Source organism: Diceros bicornis, unplaced genomic scaffold, assembly GCF_020826845.1.
Source record: "Diceros bicornis minor isolate mBicDic1 unplaced genomic scaffold, mDicBic1.mat.cur scaffold_77_ctg1, whole genome shotgun sequence".
Classification (NCBI taxonomy): domain Eukaryota; kingdom Metazoa; phylum Chordata; class Mammalia; order Perissodactyla; family Rhinocerotidae; genus Diceros; species Diceros bicornis.
In genome coordinates this window covers 1027967-1043557 of record NW_026691656.1, presented here as the reverse complement: position 1 = coordinate 1043557, position 15591 = coordinate 1027967, and the positions used below count along the sequence as shown (strand labels likewise).

Genomic DNA, 15591 nt, shown 5'->3' with positions numbered 1-15591 from the left:
ATTTCCCAAGGCATAGGATGCTCCCCCAACCCCCAGGAGGAAGCAATTCATCCCATCTGGCAGCAGGCATGAGCATGTGCACACACACACACACACACACAGACACACACACACAAAGACAAGTAATTTGAAAATGTGCTCAAGCTCAAACTCTCAGTCTCTGCCTTATCGTTCATCACAGCAGTGATTTCTACATGGCATGTTATACATCCTTTGCTATTTATGATCTCTTTCCTCTCACTAAGACTAAATCAAACAGGGGCAGTCAGTCCGTATAGTTATTTTGTAGATCACGGGTTTTATACCAGAGCTTTGTATGTAGTAAGTGCTTTACAAATAGAATGACCAAATAGTTTTCCCTCCAAACTGGAACATATCTGGTAATGAAAAGGGTAGTATTAATATTTGTGATAAGACAACAGGAGAAATATGTGCTGAAGATAGAAATGGAGGATTTAAAAGTTAAGATGAACTGATCACTTTTGCATTTTAAACAGATCATTGTAACTAGAGTCTCGTGATTGGATTACCAGGAGAAAGGATTTGGAATCTTAAGCTACTCTTGCTAATTTATTGCAGTGTACCACTATAAAGTTGGTATATTTGCACAAGAGTAGTTAAGTGGAGGGGCCGGCCCCGTGGCTTAACACTTAAGTGAGTGCTCTGCTGCTGGTGGCTGGGGTTTGGATCCTGGGTGAACACCAATGTACTGCTTCTCTGGCCATGCTGAGGCCGTGTCCCACGTACAGAAACTAGAAGGATGTGCAACTATGACATACAACTCTCTGCTGGGTCTTTGGGGAAAAAAAGGAGGAGGACTGGCAATAGATGTCAGCTCAGAGCCAGTCTTCATCAACAAAAAGAGGAGGATTAGCATGGATGTTAGCTCAGGGCTGATCTACCCTGGAAAAAAAAAGGAGTATTTAAGTGGATGGATTTAAAATATTTCATGAAGCAAAGTTTTAGTGTTTGAATTTTCTATGTATATAAATATAAAAGATATATTGTGCACATAATATATGTGAGCCCTTTTTGTGTGCAAAGCCATATGTGAACACTATTGTGGGAAAATTTGGAAAATCCATATTAGTCTTGTCTTCACGGCATATCTAATTTAGTGAGAAAGAACCAAATCATGAAAGAAATAGATAATAATGCGCATTTAACTAAAATAGAAAAAAATCAACAAAAAGGAAAAATGGGGTTTTGTAATTTAGGTTACTAGAGCAAGAGAGTTCACTGTGTGGAAATGCTAATTTGTAGGAGACCTGGAAGGTGATTAGAAATAAATCAGAAGTGGATAACCTGTAGGTAGATTCAGAAGGGTGGATGGATGGTTCATTGATATGTGAGTGTGGGGTGGCAGGGTGTCCAGAGTGACACCCAGGGGTAGACAGGTTATTACCACAAATAAGTGAGTTTGGGGACACTGAGAGAGAAGCAAATTATTTGGGGAAGCGATTTGTTCAACTTGGGACCTGGTCATTGTGAGTTGAGTCATCACTGATGTGGTGAGTGGGCAGGTAGATAAATGGGTCTGGGGATCAGAGTTATGTCTCTGTTGATTCTTTGGACATGTTTGGCTCATTAGTGATATTTGAAGACAGGGAAATGGATGGGGTTGCCCCAGAAGAAGGGTGCAGATGGGGAACAGGTGTCAGAGCAGTGCTGACTTCTGGGAAGCATCAGTCGTTGTGGGGTGGTCATAAAGAGAAGCCAGCAAGTTGCTCAGGAAGCTTAGACAGGCAAGAGCAGGACAGTGTAGGGTGGTGATTCCCAAGGACAAACGGTCTTTTAATAGGACATTGGAGTCCGCAATGTCACGTGCTACTGCAGAGTGTGTCAGATCAATCATGAAAAGTCCCTAGTGGATTAGTAAGAGACATGGCTTGTGAGGTTAACAAGAGAAGCTTCCGCAGAATCTGAGTGGGATTGGGTGGGCACTGTGGAAACAGAGGCATTGGGATATATGTGAACTTTTCACAATGGATCCCTGGCAGGAGGAGGAGAGGAGGGTTGTGGAGGGTGAGGACTATTAAGAATGCTGGATGAAATATTGGTTTGTAGATGGTAGAGATTTGTGCATATTTGAAACTTGAGGGGTGATTCCAGTAGAGAAGTTATGGAAAGCACAACAAATATTGAGGGCGTAATGTCATTGAAATGGAAGGAAAAGTTAAAAATCAGAGTGGTTTCAGCCAAAACATCAATTTATTTGCATATAACAACAGAAAAGGTGTGAGAAATGAATTTCTCACGAGGAATATTTGTAGACCTGATGACTAGAGAGTGAAATAGTTCTTGTCTGGGGGTTAACAATTTATCTGTGAAATATGGAGGAGGTCGGAATATAGAGATTTATGGAACTCAAGAAATGGAAAGAATTGAGTAGAGCATTCAGGAAGCATTAGAGAAATGCTTATAGGTCCGTTGGTTGCTGTTGATTCTTTGTTGGGATACACAGACTTCTGGCGCATTCTCTGTTCAGTGCAAGTGTCCACATGGCATGGCAGGTATTTGAAATCATCTGAAGTGTGCAGGGTGGATATGATGGCAATAAGGAATCTGGGAGTATGATCAGTGGATGATTGAAATGATGGACTGTGGAAACTGAGATTAATAGACAGGAGTATGAGAAGAAAAGAAAGAGAGGCTTGTGAAGATATTCCTGCTGGAGTAATCTAGTTTATTAAAGAATGATTATTTAGAGTGGAGTTCTTAGTTTAAAAACTGGAAATGTGGAAATTTGTGTTGGGAATACGGTGTTTCTGAATTACTGATTTGCGAGCAGGAGAATTTTGGATGAAGATAGGATCGGGGTGTGGACGTGAATGACTAGGGATCGAATAGTGAATAATGTCATTAGAGATGAGGCACTAAAAGGAGCTATGGAGTCCTTGGAACTCGTGTGTCCCAATAACAGTGTGCTGTGGGGCACCAGCATGTGTGTATTTGACCATGACAGAGAGAGGAGGAGAGGAACGAATTGAAGCAAGATGGCAGACGGCAGCTGGTCTGGATTTGACACTGGATAATGACCTTGAGCTTTCTGTGCTTGTCTCACATCAGCTTGATGGTGTCACTGAATCCTGTTCTCCACGTGTGGTCCCTGTACCAGCAGCATCAACATCACCTCTTAGAAATGAAAATTCTCCATTCCTTCCCCAGACCTACTAGGGTTGAGGTCCAGCAATCTGAGTTTAAAAACCCTCCAATGATTGTGATGCACAGTGGGATTTGAGACACGTCTCCGAGGATAGAAGGAGGGTGGAATATCCACGTGAGCTGAGAACGTTCTCCATGGATGGTCGTCTTCATCCTCCATTTTGTTCAAATTTCACATTTTATTTGGTTTTGAAAATGAAAGATCAAAAAATATGCCCCGACATCATAGTGGAAACGGTAAGACCATGAAACTAAACACAATCAGAAAACTGAAGTTCTATGCACCCTGAAGCCTAAGGAGCTGCATATTCCCGAGGCCAGTTACTGGAATAACTTCCCAACCTGGCGGTGAGGTCAGATGCAGTCAGTGGGATGAGACCTTGGAGAAGCCGCAGCAAGTCTGTGGATACAGTAGACTGCAGGGACTCCAGGCCTGCAGCAGTGAAGGAGATCTCTTAAGTTCTTTGGAGTCGCAAATACCTTCGAAACAGTCGCACAGGCTGGTTCATGTGAATCCCTGGACCATGCAGGGGCCGAGGGATCTGCACACAAGCCCTGATCCCACCCCGGCCCACTGTCCATGTTGGGCAAAGATGAGTCCAGGAATGGGTCTGGGTCGCTCACAGACCCTCCGCAGGCAACAGACATATTCTAGAGATATCAGGAGACAGACACAGAACGTGAAGAAAAGCATGGGAGAGACTGTGGTCTCGAGGACAGACGAGATTGCCATGGAGGCAGAGAGAGCAAGGAGCCAGGAAAGGCATCCTGAAAACACAGTGAGGAAAGCAGCTTCAGTGCTGAAGAAAAGGAGAGTGGTGCCATTGAGAAATTCCCCATGAGACAGGCTTGACACTCACAGCATCTCTTTGTAACGTCCATCATGATCTTGACCTTTCATGGTAAACCTCAATATTTATTTATTTGAGTATACTTGGTGAGTTTTCTCCTTTTTATATTAAAATTTACAGGATAATTGAAGCTGAGGAATTAGTTTTGAACTTACATTTGTTTTTTCTAGAACTTACACTCAATGAAAAGATGATACCTACTTGAATGAGATTTGTCTTTTAATGTATATTAAATCCGATTCCATACATTTTTATTGTGATTTTGCATTTTTTTTTTTTTTTTTTGCTGAGAAAGCTTCACCGAAATAACATTTGTCATCAGTCATCCTCTACTTTCTATGCAGGTCACCGTCACGGCGTGGCTGCTAATGAGTATTGTATGTCCGTGCCTGGTAACTGGACCTGGACCACCAAAGCACAACATGCCAAACTTAACCCCTCGGCCAGGGGCCAGCACTATGATTTTGCATCTATTTATAACATAAAATCCATCAATCTTTTTCTTCATTGTCACCTGGTAATTCAGATATAGGTGATTTCTATATCATGAATTAAGTATCTCTTTTCTGTTACCTGGCAAATTTGTGTAGCTTTGATTTTGGAATCTAAACAATGAGCATACCCCCTGGGGACATTATGTTCCACTCAGAGAACCTTGCAGCAGGCTCATTGCCTTCCTTCCCACATTAGATCCAGAGTCGTGGAAATGTGTTTGCCTTGCACACAGCACAGAATACATAGGAATTACTCAACAAACATGTGATAAGTGAACAATTGGTGGCATCATTAGGTCATTCACAGAAGCCAGACTGAGAGAGAACTTCCTTAGGTCAGCAAGGAGAAGTATTCCTTTATATTTGTGATGTTATTATTTGTAACATTGCAATGTGAACACCAAGTATACTACTTTTATCAAAATTGTGTTCTGAAGGTTTTCAAAAATCTCGAAATCTCAGAGTAGAGATAAATCAATCTCTGTGAATCTGTTACTTGCTTCAAAGATTGTCAACTCCTATACCATCTGACTTTGTTTATCCTCACACCAAGACCCTAAGAATTAACCAGAGGAGACGGCTGAGAGCACATCATTTCATCTGTAAATATTTCAGTTTCTCTTACAGCTGAGGGACTTTTTGAACACAAACATGATGATGTTATCACATACAAAAATAAAAATATCATTCGGATAAACAACTATCTGGTCAGTATCCAAAGTCTCCCCATTTTGTCAAGGTTATTTCTTGGTTTTACATTTTATTTGAGTCAGGATCTTAATGAAACCCTTCTTTTGCAATTGGTTGATCTGTTTCTGAAGTCACTTTTAATTTCTTAGTAGTTCATGCATCTTGGGATTTGGGTGGGCTATGAGTGTGTGTTTGTGTGTCTACACCTATGTGTGAATTCTTTCTTTCCCGGATGACAGGGCCCTGGAAAGAAGGGCCTGGGCTGTGGGAACCAGGATTTCTACTCTGCTTCTGGCTGAACTGAAAAGGCCTCCCTGGGTGACACTTGCAGCCTTCAGATGGGAGGGGGAAGAAGTATCAAGGAAGTCAATACAATGGCCCTTGTCTTACAGGGTGTTTCCAGGGCATGATGTTCAAAATCCTGGGTGGTAACACTTTAGCTCCTGGTCGTAGGGTGGGTTCTTGGGGTGAGCACTGAGCAGTGTCTGTTCACTTTCCACGTGGGGAGCATTTCAGTATTTTAATTGGTAAGGTTGTGTCTGTTGTGTCTGTGGTGTTTAAGATTGGTGATATTCCCCTGCTGGACCCACTTCTATACCTGCCCCTCTCCTGCCTCATCTTTCAAAACTCCCTACAGGAAATTTTCACATCCCTGTAACACAAATCCACATAACCACAGCGCAGACTGGAGAAAAGAACACAGATATCCCAGGGGCTATGTGCTCTATGCACTCAGGCACAACTGCCCCTTTGGGACAAGTCAGCAACAACACGACTGAGTGTGTAAACTAATGATTGTCTGAGACCATGGACCTCAGAAGCACATGGGCTCAGATGTCACCCTGGGCACCAAGGGACGGTGTGGGTCATTCAGTGGACAGGATTAAGGTCTATTGTCCTGGCAAACCAGAGCTCACCCCTGATCCATCAGGCACAGTCGGGGAGGAATGGCCACGATGTACTTTACAGAGAGGCTGGGGGCCTTCTAGCGAATTTCTGTGCAAAGAGAATCATACAAGGAAGTATGGTGATGCTGTAAATCCTAGTTCACAGAGAGCAGTGAGGTTTATGGAACAAAGTCTGATTGTACCTTTAAAAGCTGCATCGTGAATCTTTCCCTCTGGATATGAAACAAGCAGGAAAAGGACTTCCAAGTGCATGGGGCAGGATCCTAGAAGGATTCCAATCGAGGCGAAGGGTGAACAGGGAGCCCTAGAGGCGGCCTGAGGGGGATGTCCTGTCGGCCCTTAGTCCATCTGCACATGGTCTTCCTCTGGCCTTGTCCCTTCCACAGGCAAACTTTTCTCTTTCTACTCTTTTTTCCTCATTTAGTGTAGATGCAAATCCAGAGACTGATTAGAAAACGGCAAGTTCCAATATCTAATCAAAAGAAACCTCAACAAGAGAAGCAAAAACATTCCTTCTTCCTTGAAAGCTGTAGAAAGACAGCCACTATCCTAGGGAAGGACATGGTCCTGGTAAGTGCTATTTGAAAAACACCCACATTTCAGTGGTTGTTGCTCTGCCTGGAAAAGTCCCTCCAACCTCTACCTCCAGGGAGATCTGAGGGGCTGTGTCTGCTCCTGTCCCAGGTGAACCACACTGAAATGCACCTGTCTTCTGAGGAAGGGGACTTCAGGGTGTCATTCAGTAGCCAGGGAGGAGACTTGTCCTCCCCCCTCCCTTCTGCCACATACAATAAGCTGTAACCATACACGAGTTCTTAATTCAAGGAGGAAAGTGAGATTCTGTGTCTTGTTTACATGAGCATAAGCAGTGAAAGAACCGCACCACAACACCCAGGCTGTGACAGAAACAGGATATAACATAAGAGTCAAATCTACAATTTACTATTAAAGAAATAATATCGCTCCTCACCAATGGGATAACAGTTGCTGGGGTGCATATGTCAGGGAGTTGGAAGGGGTGGGGCCCTCCCTCTGGGGCTTTAGGGGAAACCAAGGAAAGTCTTAGGATGTCCTCCTTCACTCAGGTGGGAAGAGCTGGCCCGGTGCACCTCGAGGGCGCTAGTGTCCCCGCTGCTCAGGAGGAGCTGAACTTGTGGTCTCCAGTGTTATGGCTCCTTGCCAAGGGCACGGTGGCTGAAGAGAAGAAACAGACTATTTTGGGGTGCCTCCCTGAGATTCACGGCACACCTCCCTGCCCCTCTGCACTCTGATCCAAACCCTGTGCCGAGTTCTTAGTCCAGCAACAGCACCCCGTTTGTCCCTGATGCATGAGGCATCATTTAGCATCACCCATTTCAGAGGAGGCAACCGAGTCCCAGAGAGGAGAGGGGAGCAGCCTTTCACAGACCTGGTCAGCAGTGGAGCTGGGATCCAGGCCCATGCTTAGCCCGAATCTATACTGAGCCCCTGGATTCAGCCGCTGCTGGTCCCAACACTCACTAGGCCGGGAACTGGAGGATGGCCAGTTCTTTCTCTTGAAGAGCCGCATTTTGCTCGCCTTCTGGTGTATGACTCCAGCCAGCAGGAGAGGCAGTAGCTACAGGACAGAGCGGCCTGTGAGCTACCAGGAGCCGCACCTCAGGTGTCCCTCCCAGAGCCTGCCAGCAGCTGAGTCCCGGTGCTCCATGGGTCACCATGCATTGAGGTCTGAGGCTGATCAGGGAGCCAGGCCACACGCTCTGAAGCCGGATATCAGAGAGAGTCTGGCCTGCCCTCACCCAACTCCTGTGCCCTCACCTCTCATTGACACTGAGGGGCTCCATGGCCTGGAACCAGGCCCCAAATCGCTCTTTGGGCTCCAGGTCATACTTATTTGCAGCCTGCTGGAGCAGCTTGATCCTCCTGATGACTTTGCATTTCTGGGAGGAAGGACAGAGTGCAGACAGAGCTTGGGTGGGGAACCCTGCCAGGGACTTGTGGGGAGTGAGTATCCGGCCTGGGGTCTGTGCTCATTCGGGAACCCTCCTGCTTTCCCACTCAATTCAGGACTTGCCTGTCCTCACAGTTGGCTTGAATTAGTTCCTCATCCAGGAAGGTGTCCTTGATGCCAGCCCCTCCCATACCCGCCAACGTGATGGGATTCCCAGCTTTGTGGATCTAACTCATCCAATAAATGTAAGACCCCAGGGATGAGGACACGAAACATCTTGCCACGTGATGTCTGTGATTTCCCTTCCCCATCCTCCCCACAGCTGCTCACCTCACGCCATTTCTGGAGGTTCATCAGATTTCACTGGAAAGGAGACAGCGAATGTCCATCAGAAACAGCCCCCCAAGCCCATAACCAGCCTCTATCCCACCCCTTCTCAGGCTACAGGACTGTCAGTGCCCAGAAGAGGGCAGAACTTCCACAAACAGAACTTGACACCGGGCCAGGCTCTGCGCTCCAGAGCAGGAGGGACAGGGGAGCTGAAGCCAGAGACCTTGTAGCCCACTCATTTCTGATGACAGACGGGAAGACTGAGGCCTCAGGCAAGAAGGGACAGCTGGACTACAGATGTGCTTCCTGACTTGCAGGGGCTGATGGCACTCCCCCAGGCGCAGGGCCTGACGGGGAGGCTGAGTGCAGCTCAGACACAGCCTCCTGCAGCTCTGCAGGCAGGCTGCTCTGAGCTTCCCCAGGCTGGGGAGCCTCGTGGGGTACTTACGTGGAGCGTCCGTTCCTGCATCGCTAAGATGAGCCCGACTCCCCAGCTCCCAGGGTTGGCTGTGGGGCTCTCATGAGAGGAGCTTTGCCAGGTACTGAGAGCTCAGGGGCCAGTGCAGGGTTTTCTCATCCCAAACCTCAGGTTCCTGCTCCCTGGCCCACCTCCAGGTTCACTCACTACCAGATCATCCTCCATCCCAATGTTCAGCAGCTTCAGGTGATAGAGGTACATGCCCAGGAAGGGGATGACACCCTGTGAAATCAGGGTGTGAGGGGTGATGAGTCCCACCTCTCAGGTGCCCCCATGGACCCTCCCCCAAATCACTTCACCCCATCCTCCTGCCCACCACAGACTCCCACAGAGAGCAGCCTAGCACCCTCAGCAGCCTCCCCTCATTTGCCCCCTCCAGGACCACCCAACGTCCCCCGTCAGCTACCAGGGGTGGCTTTTGGCAAACCCCAGGTTGTGTGGTCCCTGCCAATCCCCCCCCCAAATCAATCCTCGGCCCAGCCATTCCAGGACTCCTCCTGGTCACTTCCAGGGCAGGCATTTCAGGTTCTGGAGCTCTAGGAGCTGGGCTGGAGCAGGAGGGACCCCTCTCTTGGGGAGGCCTCCAGCCGTGAGGGAGGAAACCCCCTCCTTTGACGCCTGGACCCTTCCTCTCAGGCTCCCTCACCTGCTTCTGACTCTCCTGGGCTCCCTGGGGGTCCATCTGTAGGGTGACCCTCACAGAGGTCACATCCTGCAAGGTCAAGGACAGGCTCCGGAGGCCATGCTCCCTTCCCCGTGTCTCCCAGGCCCCTGATTTTGGACCCTGGACATCTGGTGTCTATGGCTGCTCCCATTCTAGAGTGCTCTGATTCTAGTCAATCCCAGCTCCAACACTCCCTCCTCTGTGCCCTCAGGCCTTCCCAGGCCCCTAAGCCTCTCTCCTCATCAGGAAACTGTGAGGAGGACTCCCCATGCCTCTCAGGGTCCCCTGAGGACCCAGTGTCATCTGACTGTCACCAGTACTCTCCCCTGGCCCCTCAAGGAGGAGGAGCACAAAGCTCCTGCACATTCCTACCCCCCTTGTACCTCATCACCCCCTGTGAGGTCTGCACCACAGATCATCTCCCTCCATTTCCCAGATGAGGAGGCCGAGGCCCACAGAAGGGCGGTGACTTGCTCAGGGACCCAGAGACGAGAGACCGCTCCCCCTCCCAGCCAGAGGTCCTGTCCCCCGGCCTTCATTCCTCCTCCAGACACACCTCTGACCATGGTCCTGTCCTCTGGACTCTCGGGGTGTGTCTAGGCCCTTAGTCAGGCTGAGGCATGGATGGGGAGGCAAAAGGTGTCTCAGGGGGCATATCCAAGTGGCTTCTGCCTGCCATAACACCCTGGGATTTTCTGACTCCAGGCTGGACCTGAGGCCATGCCAAACGCCTCAGTTCCCTAGGATCCCATCAGGATTGTCCCTGCACAGAACTCCTCCTTCATTCACTCAGGACGGGGACCCCCTTCTGCCACATCTGAGTGACAGTGTAGGGGGTTACCAGGGCACTGTGTAATGGTGACATTTGCATCTTTTTTTATTTGGAAACTTCTAATGTCCTGCCAGGAAGGTCCATTCAGAATCTGTAGGTTCCCCGATAATTCTCATTGCCATCTGGGGCGTATCCTTGTCAACAAGGCATCGGGGTAGACTCTCCCTGGGTTGTCAGTAATGACCACTATCGGGATAGAGTGCAGAGTCCAAGAGAGCACACAGTTCTGTCCCAGATCCACCATACGTTCCAAGGCTGGGCAGCCCGTGTGTGCACCTGGCCTGTGTGACCACACAGTGCCCGTCCCTGGGGCAGGCAGGGTGCTCTTCCCTGCGAGGTGCAGTGAAGACTGAACGAACAGCAGGGGCCTGGCTTCCTGAGGACAGACTGGGCTGCTTTAGGAAGAAAGAAACCCCACCCACTCTATCAATCGGCCAGCCTGGAGGAAGATGTGGGCCAGCTGATGGGCCCACATGGAAGCCAGAGACCTGCTCATTCTGCCAGCTCCTCACCTCCTGGAACAGTCCAACCAACACCACTCTATGCCATGACAAAGGCCTCCTACCCCAAACAGTCCCCACCTGCCCCTGCAGCTCACACCCCCGCTTCCTGCCAAGCTTGACAAGACACACCGTTATTTCTCAGGTAACCTTAAGTGAAAAACTTACCAAAGAACACCCTGCCTGGTCCCTCCTCCCCCTTCACCTTCCCTCCTTCCAGATCTCGAGCCTCCACTCACCTCCGTGAGCAGTTTCCTCCTCTCCCGCTGGTCCATTCTGCACAAGGTTTTAAATTTTTTGCAGTTCCTCCTGAGGAGGGAAAAAAGGAATGAAACACTGTGGGGTGGTTTAAAGGTAAATCCCTTTTGTTTGAAAATGCAGAATTATCCAGACAGCCTGGATGAGCGTTTTCAGTGTGTCCCCTGAGCCCAGAGGTCTCTGGGACTGGGGAAGGGTCTCTCCTGTTGTCACCTGGGGCCTTCATTCTCTTATCTACTGAACAAACCTGTTTTGAAGAGTCTTGATTTCAGGTGGACAGAGAGTTCTGTTGCTGCAGAGCAAACACTTGAAAATCTTCAATTTGGTTCAAGCCAGGGTCTGGCACTTCGGGAACTGATTCCTGAAGCAGAACCACTGGCCTAAGTTTCCAGAAAGACTCCATGCCTCCCAACCAGGTCAGACCCTGTCCCCAGGGTTCATTGTCTCCCAGGAGGTCCCAGCTTACTGAAGGGCAATGGCAGCCATGTGGGGGGGTGTCTGGTCCACACTGGTGGTGCTCTCATGGAGAGAGCCCTGCCCACCTGGACACCCATCTCCATGTCTTTTTTAAACGCTGAATGGAGGGGCTCTGCATTGCCCAGAGGATGGCATGGAGTGAAGAAAGGTTCCTCAGGTCGTGGCACTTCTGGGGAAGGGAAGAGAATGTGTTGTGAGGGGGAGCTGGAGCCCTGCTTCCTCTGGCTTCTGTCCCCTCATGGACGTCTCCTGTCCTGGATGAGACAGAGGCTCAGGAAACGCGGGAAGAGCACAGCTGGACCCTGATGAGGAAAACTCCCAGGGAGGAGGATTTTAGCTCAAGCCAAGGAAGGAGCCCAGGATGGGGTGAGCTTCCTACCACTGGGACCAGGAGTCAGGTCATGGAGGCCATGGCAGGAGGGGCCTAAGGATTGTGCGAAGGCTCAGACCACAGACTTCAATCCTGAGAACTGAGTAAGGAGAAGGAACTGTTCCCACGACTCCAGAGAGGGGTTCCCAGGGCCTCCCACATCTTACCTTGGCCACCCGGATGCAGAGCTCCACCACCCTGGCCCTGTCCTGAGCCGTCATGCTCGGGTCCCCGAGGCAGGTGGTGATGACACATTTGACCACTCTGCTAAAGTGGGTCATGGTGGCATGGATAGTGGGTGCAAGGTACTCATTGGCCCTGTTGTCCCACTGGGACCAGATGGAGTCCAGGAAGTCATGGGGCATCACTTTCTTGAAGAGCTCCTGCTGAGGACAGGGGGTGTCACCCAGCCCTGTCACAGCCCAGCTCAGCGTCTGCAGCCCCTAGTCCCAGGCCAGGTCAGTGATGAGAGCTGGAGCTCTGGAAGCTGAGAATGCGGCCTGAGGCTTGTGGGAGTCCCTGGGTGTTGCCTGTGTCCCCTGAGGATACCCAGCATAGGATGACCCAGGACCCGATACTGTGGCCCACGGAAGTGGCATTTGCTCACTGCCCAGTCTCACTTCGTTCAAGCACCAGAACTCAGCTCCTGCTTGACCATCTCTAGGGGCATCTTCCACCCATTCTGATCATCCTGGGGTCTGACTCCTCTTTCAGATGCCATTCCCCCAAGGGAGCAACAACCACGAGCTTTGTTTGTCTGCCATGTAGTCATGTACACATGAGGTGCCTAATAATTGCTGAGCCTGTTGAGGCATCCTGTGCAAATGAGTGAACTACTCGAGGACCATACAGCACTTCAGTGTGCTCCCCTCCCTCACCAAAGCACAGACTATGCCCAACTGCCTCTCTGCTCCACCTCATCCATCTGTACAGCCACTCTGCATGGCAGCTGCTCTCAGTGTCCATCTCTACTGTCCACATGAGGAGAGCAAAGGCTTGGGAGTTAAGAAGGCTGCTCAGGTTACATGAGGCTAAGCAGGGAAGCTGGGCCGAGATCATGGGATTCTGGATCAAGAAATGGCAGGTGTGGGGCAGCTTATGGCACAGGGAAGGCCAGCCCCACCTGCCCTGAGAGCCCCACTGCTCACCACATCCATCAGTGTCAACTGCTCTGCCACCAGCCAGGGAGAGAACGCCAAGAAGTCAGGCTTCTCCTCCCTTAGAAGGTTCTTGGTGGTCACGTCCCAGGGGCAGGTGGGTTCTGGGGCTGGATCTGGCTCTGCTGTTATCTCTCCAGTTGGAGGGAGGATTCTCCCTGGAGCCAGTGGTCCATCTGACTCCTGCTCAGGAGCTGCCACTGGGCCTGGAACTGATGTTGGTGGTGGCTCTGGCCCTGGAGGGACTGATGGAGGTGACACTGGCTCCAGCTCTGGCACAGGTGGTGGAACTAGAGCTGGAGCTGGATCTAGCCGTGGAGCTGGCCCTTGCTCTGGCTCTGGAGCTGGGGGGAGCTCTTGAGATGGTACTGCAGCAGGAGAAAGAAACAGTGTCACTCAAGTAGCTGACTTCCCCTGTGCCTGTCAAAGACAGGAAAGACCCCACTGCCTTGAAGGGAACAAAGCCTCTGAACACTCAGCAAATTTTCTTCCCAGACTGCAGTCACCTCACCTTTCAGCTCTGCCTCAATGGGCCGTGGATGCTCCAGCTGGACCTGGAGAAGGTAGGCGTGGCCCTGCAGCCCCAAGCCAGGCAAGCTGACATGCAGAGAGGCCAGCTTCACCCTGAAACAGGGATAGTGCAGTGGTTCCCAGAAATCCTGCCCTGGGTCCAGGCAGGTTCCCACCAGAGAAGAGATGGAACTGGGGGAGGCAAGTGGACAACAGAGTCAGAGGCCTGGCCTTTTCCCTTCACACTTCTCCCCCAAGGCACCTGGCTTGGGACTGGGCGCCTATGCCTGCCCCTTTCCATCCAAGGGAGAGCCCCAGGGCAGCAGTGGTCCCTGTGACGCTATCCTGGCAGTGGCAGGCCTACTTATACAGCAGGTTGAACACAGATTCTGTCATGACTCTCTTCTAGCTGACACTCTTCTCCCAAAGGGCTGGGACACAGCCCAGCCCAGCCCTCCATGCACTTGAACAACTGGACTGAGTACTGAGGCAGATTTGTGAGCAGGTTGCTCACACATCTCCTATCTTGGGCCTGGAGGTTGATTTCAGAAGAGGTGGATGTGGGGAGGCAGATTTTGATGGGTCTGTGGCGGGAATGGGTCTCTTGGGGACAACTCAGCCAAGCCACCCCTCGGATTCCCAGGGGTCCTGACACCCATCCAAGCTCTTTGAGTCCTGTCCTCTTGGATTGGAAGCCACCAGACCTCGGCTTTCCCATGGAAATCAAAAGATGCGTGAGATGTGGGTTCTGACAGGCCCGCACCAGCCACAGTCCCCATCTCTCCATCCACACCTTGTTCTGTAGAGACAGGAAGCCGTTCTTCGGGACCCAAGGACCACTCACGTTTTCAGATGGTCCTGAGCTCTGCCCACCTGGCTGGAATAAGGAAAGATGCCTCTAGATGTAAAGGAGGCTATCAGGGCACCACTTGGGATGTACGATGGAGGACAGGACCTGCGAATGAGGTCCAATGTGACTGTCTGACTCTCAGACGACAATTGAGGCCCAGCGATTGTATTTCCTTTATTCACTGAGTTTTACTAAGTGTCTCCAAAAGTCCTGCGTGTAGTAGGTGCTTAATCTACATGGTTGCATGAGTGAAGTCCAACCAGAACCATCCCAGACACCTGAGTGGGACTGGGGCCCCTCTGCTGCCACTGAGATCCCTGATTGGCTACCACAAGGAAAACGACCAGGACCAGCTGGACAGAATCTCCACCTCCTTGACAGGGTGGTTTCCATGTGCTTTTCCAAACTCAGAAAGGCCACATCCCAGAAAAAGATGAGGCAGACTACTTTTCGTGACAAAGAGAGAAATAATAAACATGAACAACCACAGCATGTCTACAGCCCTCTCTGCAAATCCAGGCACCAGGTAAGCACCTGCCATTGCTGATCCCATTTGTCCCTACAAGATCACCATGAAATTTACGCCCCCCACACTTTTCATAAGAGCAAACTGAAGCTCCAAGAGATGCGGGGATTTGCCCAAGGTACACATCTGGCAGAGGTCAGAGTCACCACTGTGCTGAGGAGGGAGTGGCTACTCACCTAGTAAACAGCTGGTCCAGGACCCAGTGGGATGTGTCTGAGGCTGATTAGTTGACCATGAAGGTGGTGAAGCTGGAGATATTCCTACTCAGGAAAGCTGGTGCCTTGGACTCTGTCAGCTTCTCCATCATGCTGCCTGGAGGGCACGCATCCTTCAGGCCTCATTTAAATTCACAGTGGACTCATGCTCACACTGGGGGAGAGGAGGAGGGACATAGAGTCAGTGACACCATGGTGAACCACCAGGAGGACTGAGGTGACTTTCTACCCTCCTGTGTAGCTTGTCGGGTGGAGTGGAGGTCCAGATTCCGTTGGGAGTGGTACTGTGGGGCACTCTAGTGAGAAAATTCTGGGGCAGCGGTTCCCAGTGGAATCTCAGATTTGAGTCTGGATTCTAGTACTGCCTTGATCATCTCAGGGTCCTG

General features: G+C 50.3%; 1 protein-coding gene across 1 annotated transcript; it reads right to left on the bottom strand.

The window, feature by feature from the left end:
• Nucleotides 1–11056: 11056 nt before the first annotated feature.
• On the bottom strand, nt 11057–13128 carry LOC131403681 (ral-GDS-related protein-like). The gene is made up of 3 exons (XM_058538062.1): nt 13096–13128; nt 12115–12330; nt 11057–11151 (listed from the first exon to the last, which is right to left on the bottom strand). The coding sequence occupies exons 1-3, from the start codon at nt 13102–13104 to the stop codon at nt 11131–11133; spliced, it is 246 nt and encodes an 81-aa protein (XP_058394045.1). The 5' UTR covers nt 13105–13128; the 3' UTR covers nt 11057–11130.
• Between the last annotated feature and the right edge of the window lie 2463 nt (nt 13129–15591).

Bases quoted from the DNA above. Each gene is read 5' to 3' on its own strand.
- LOC131403681 (XM_058538062.1), bottom strand. The intron at 11,152-12,114 runs GTAAGATGTGGG...TTCCCTCCTCAG, and splicing joins TCTGCATCCGGGTGGCCAAG to GAGGAACTGCAAAAAATTTA.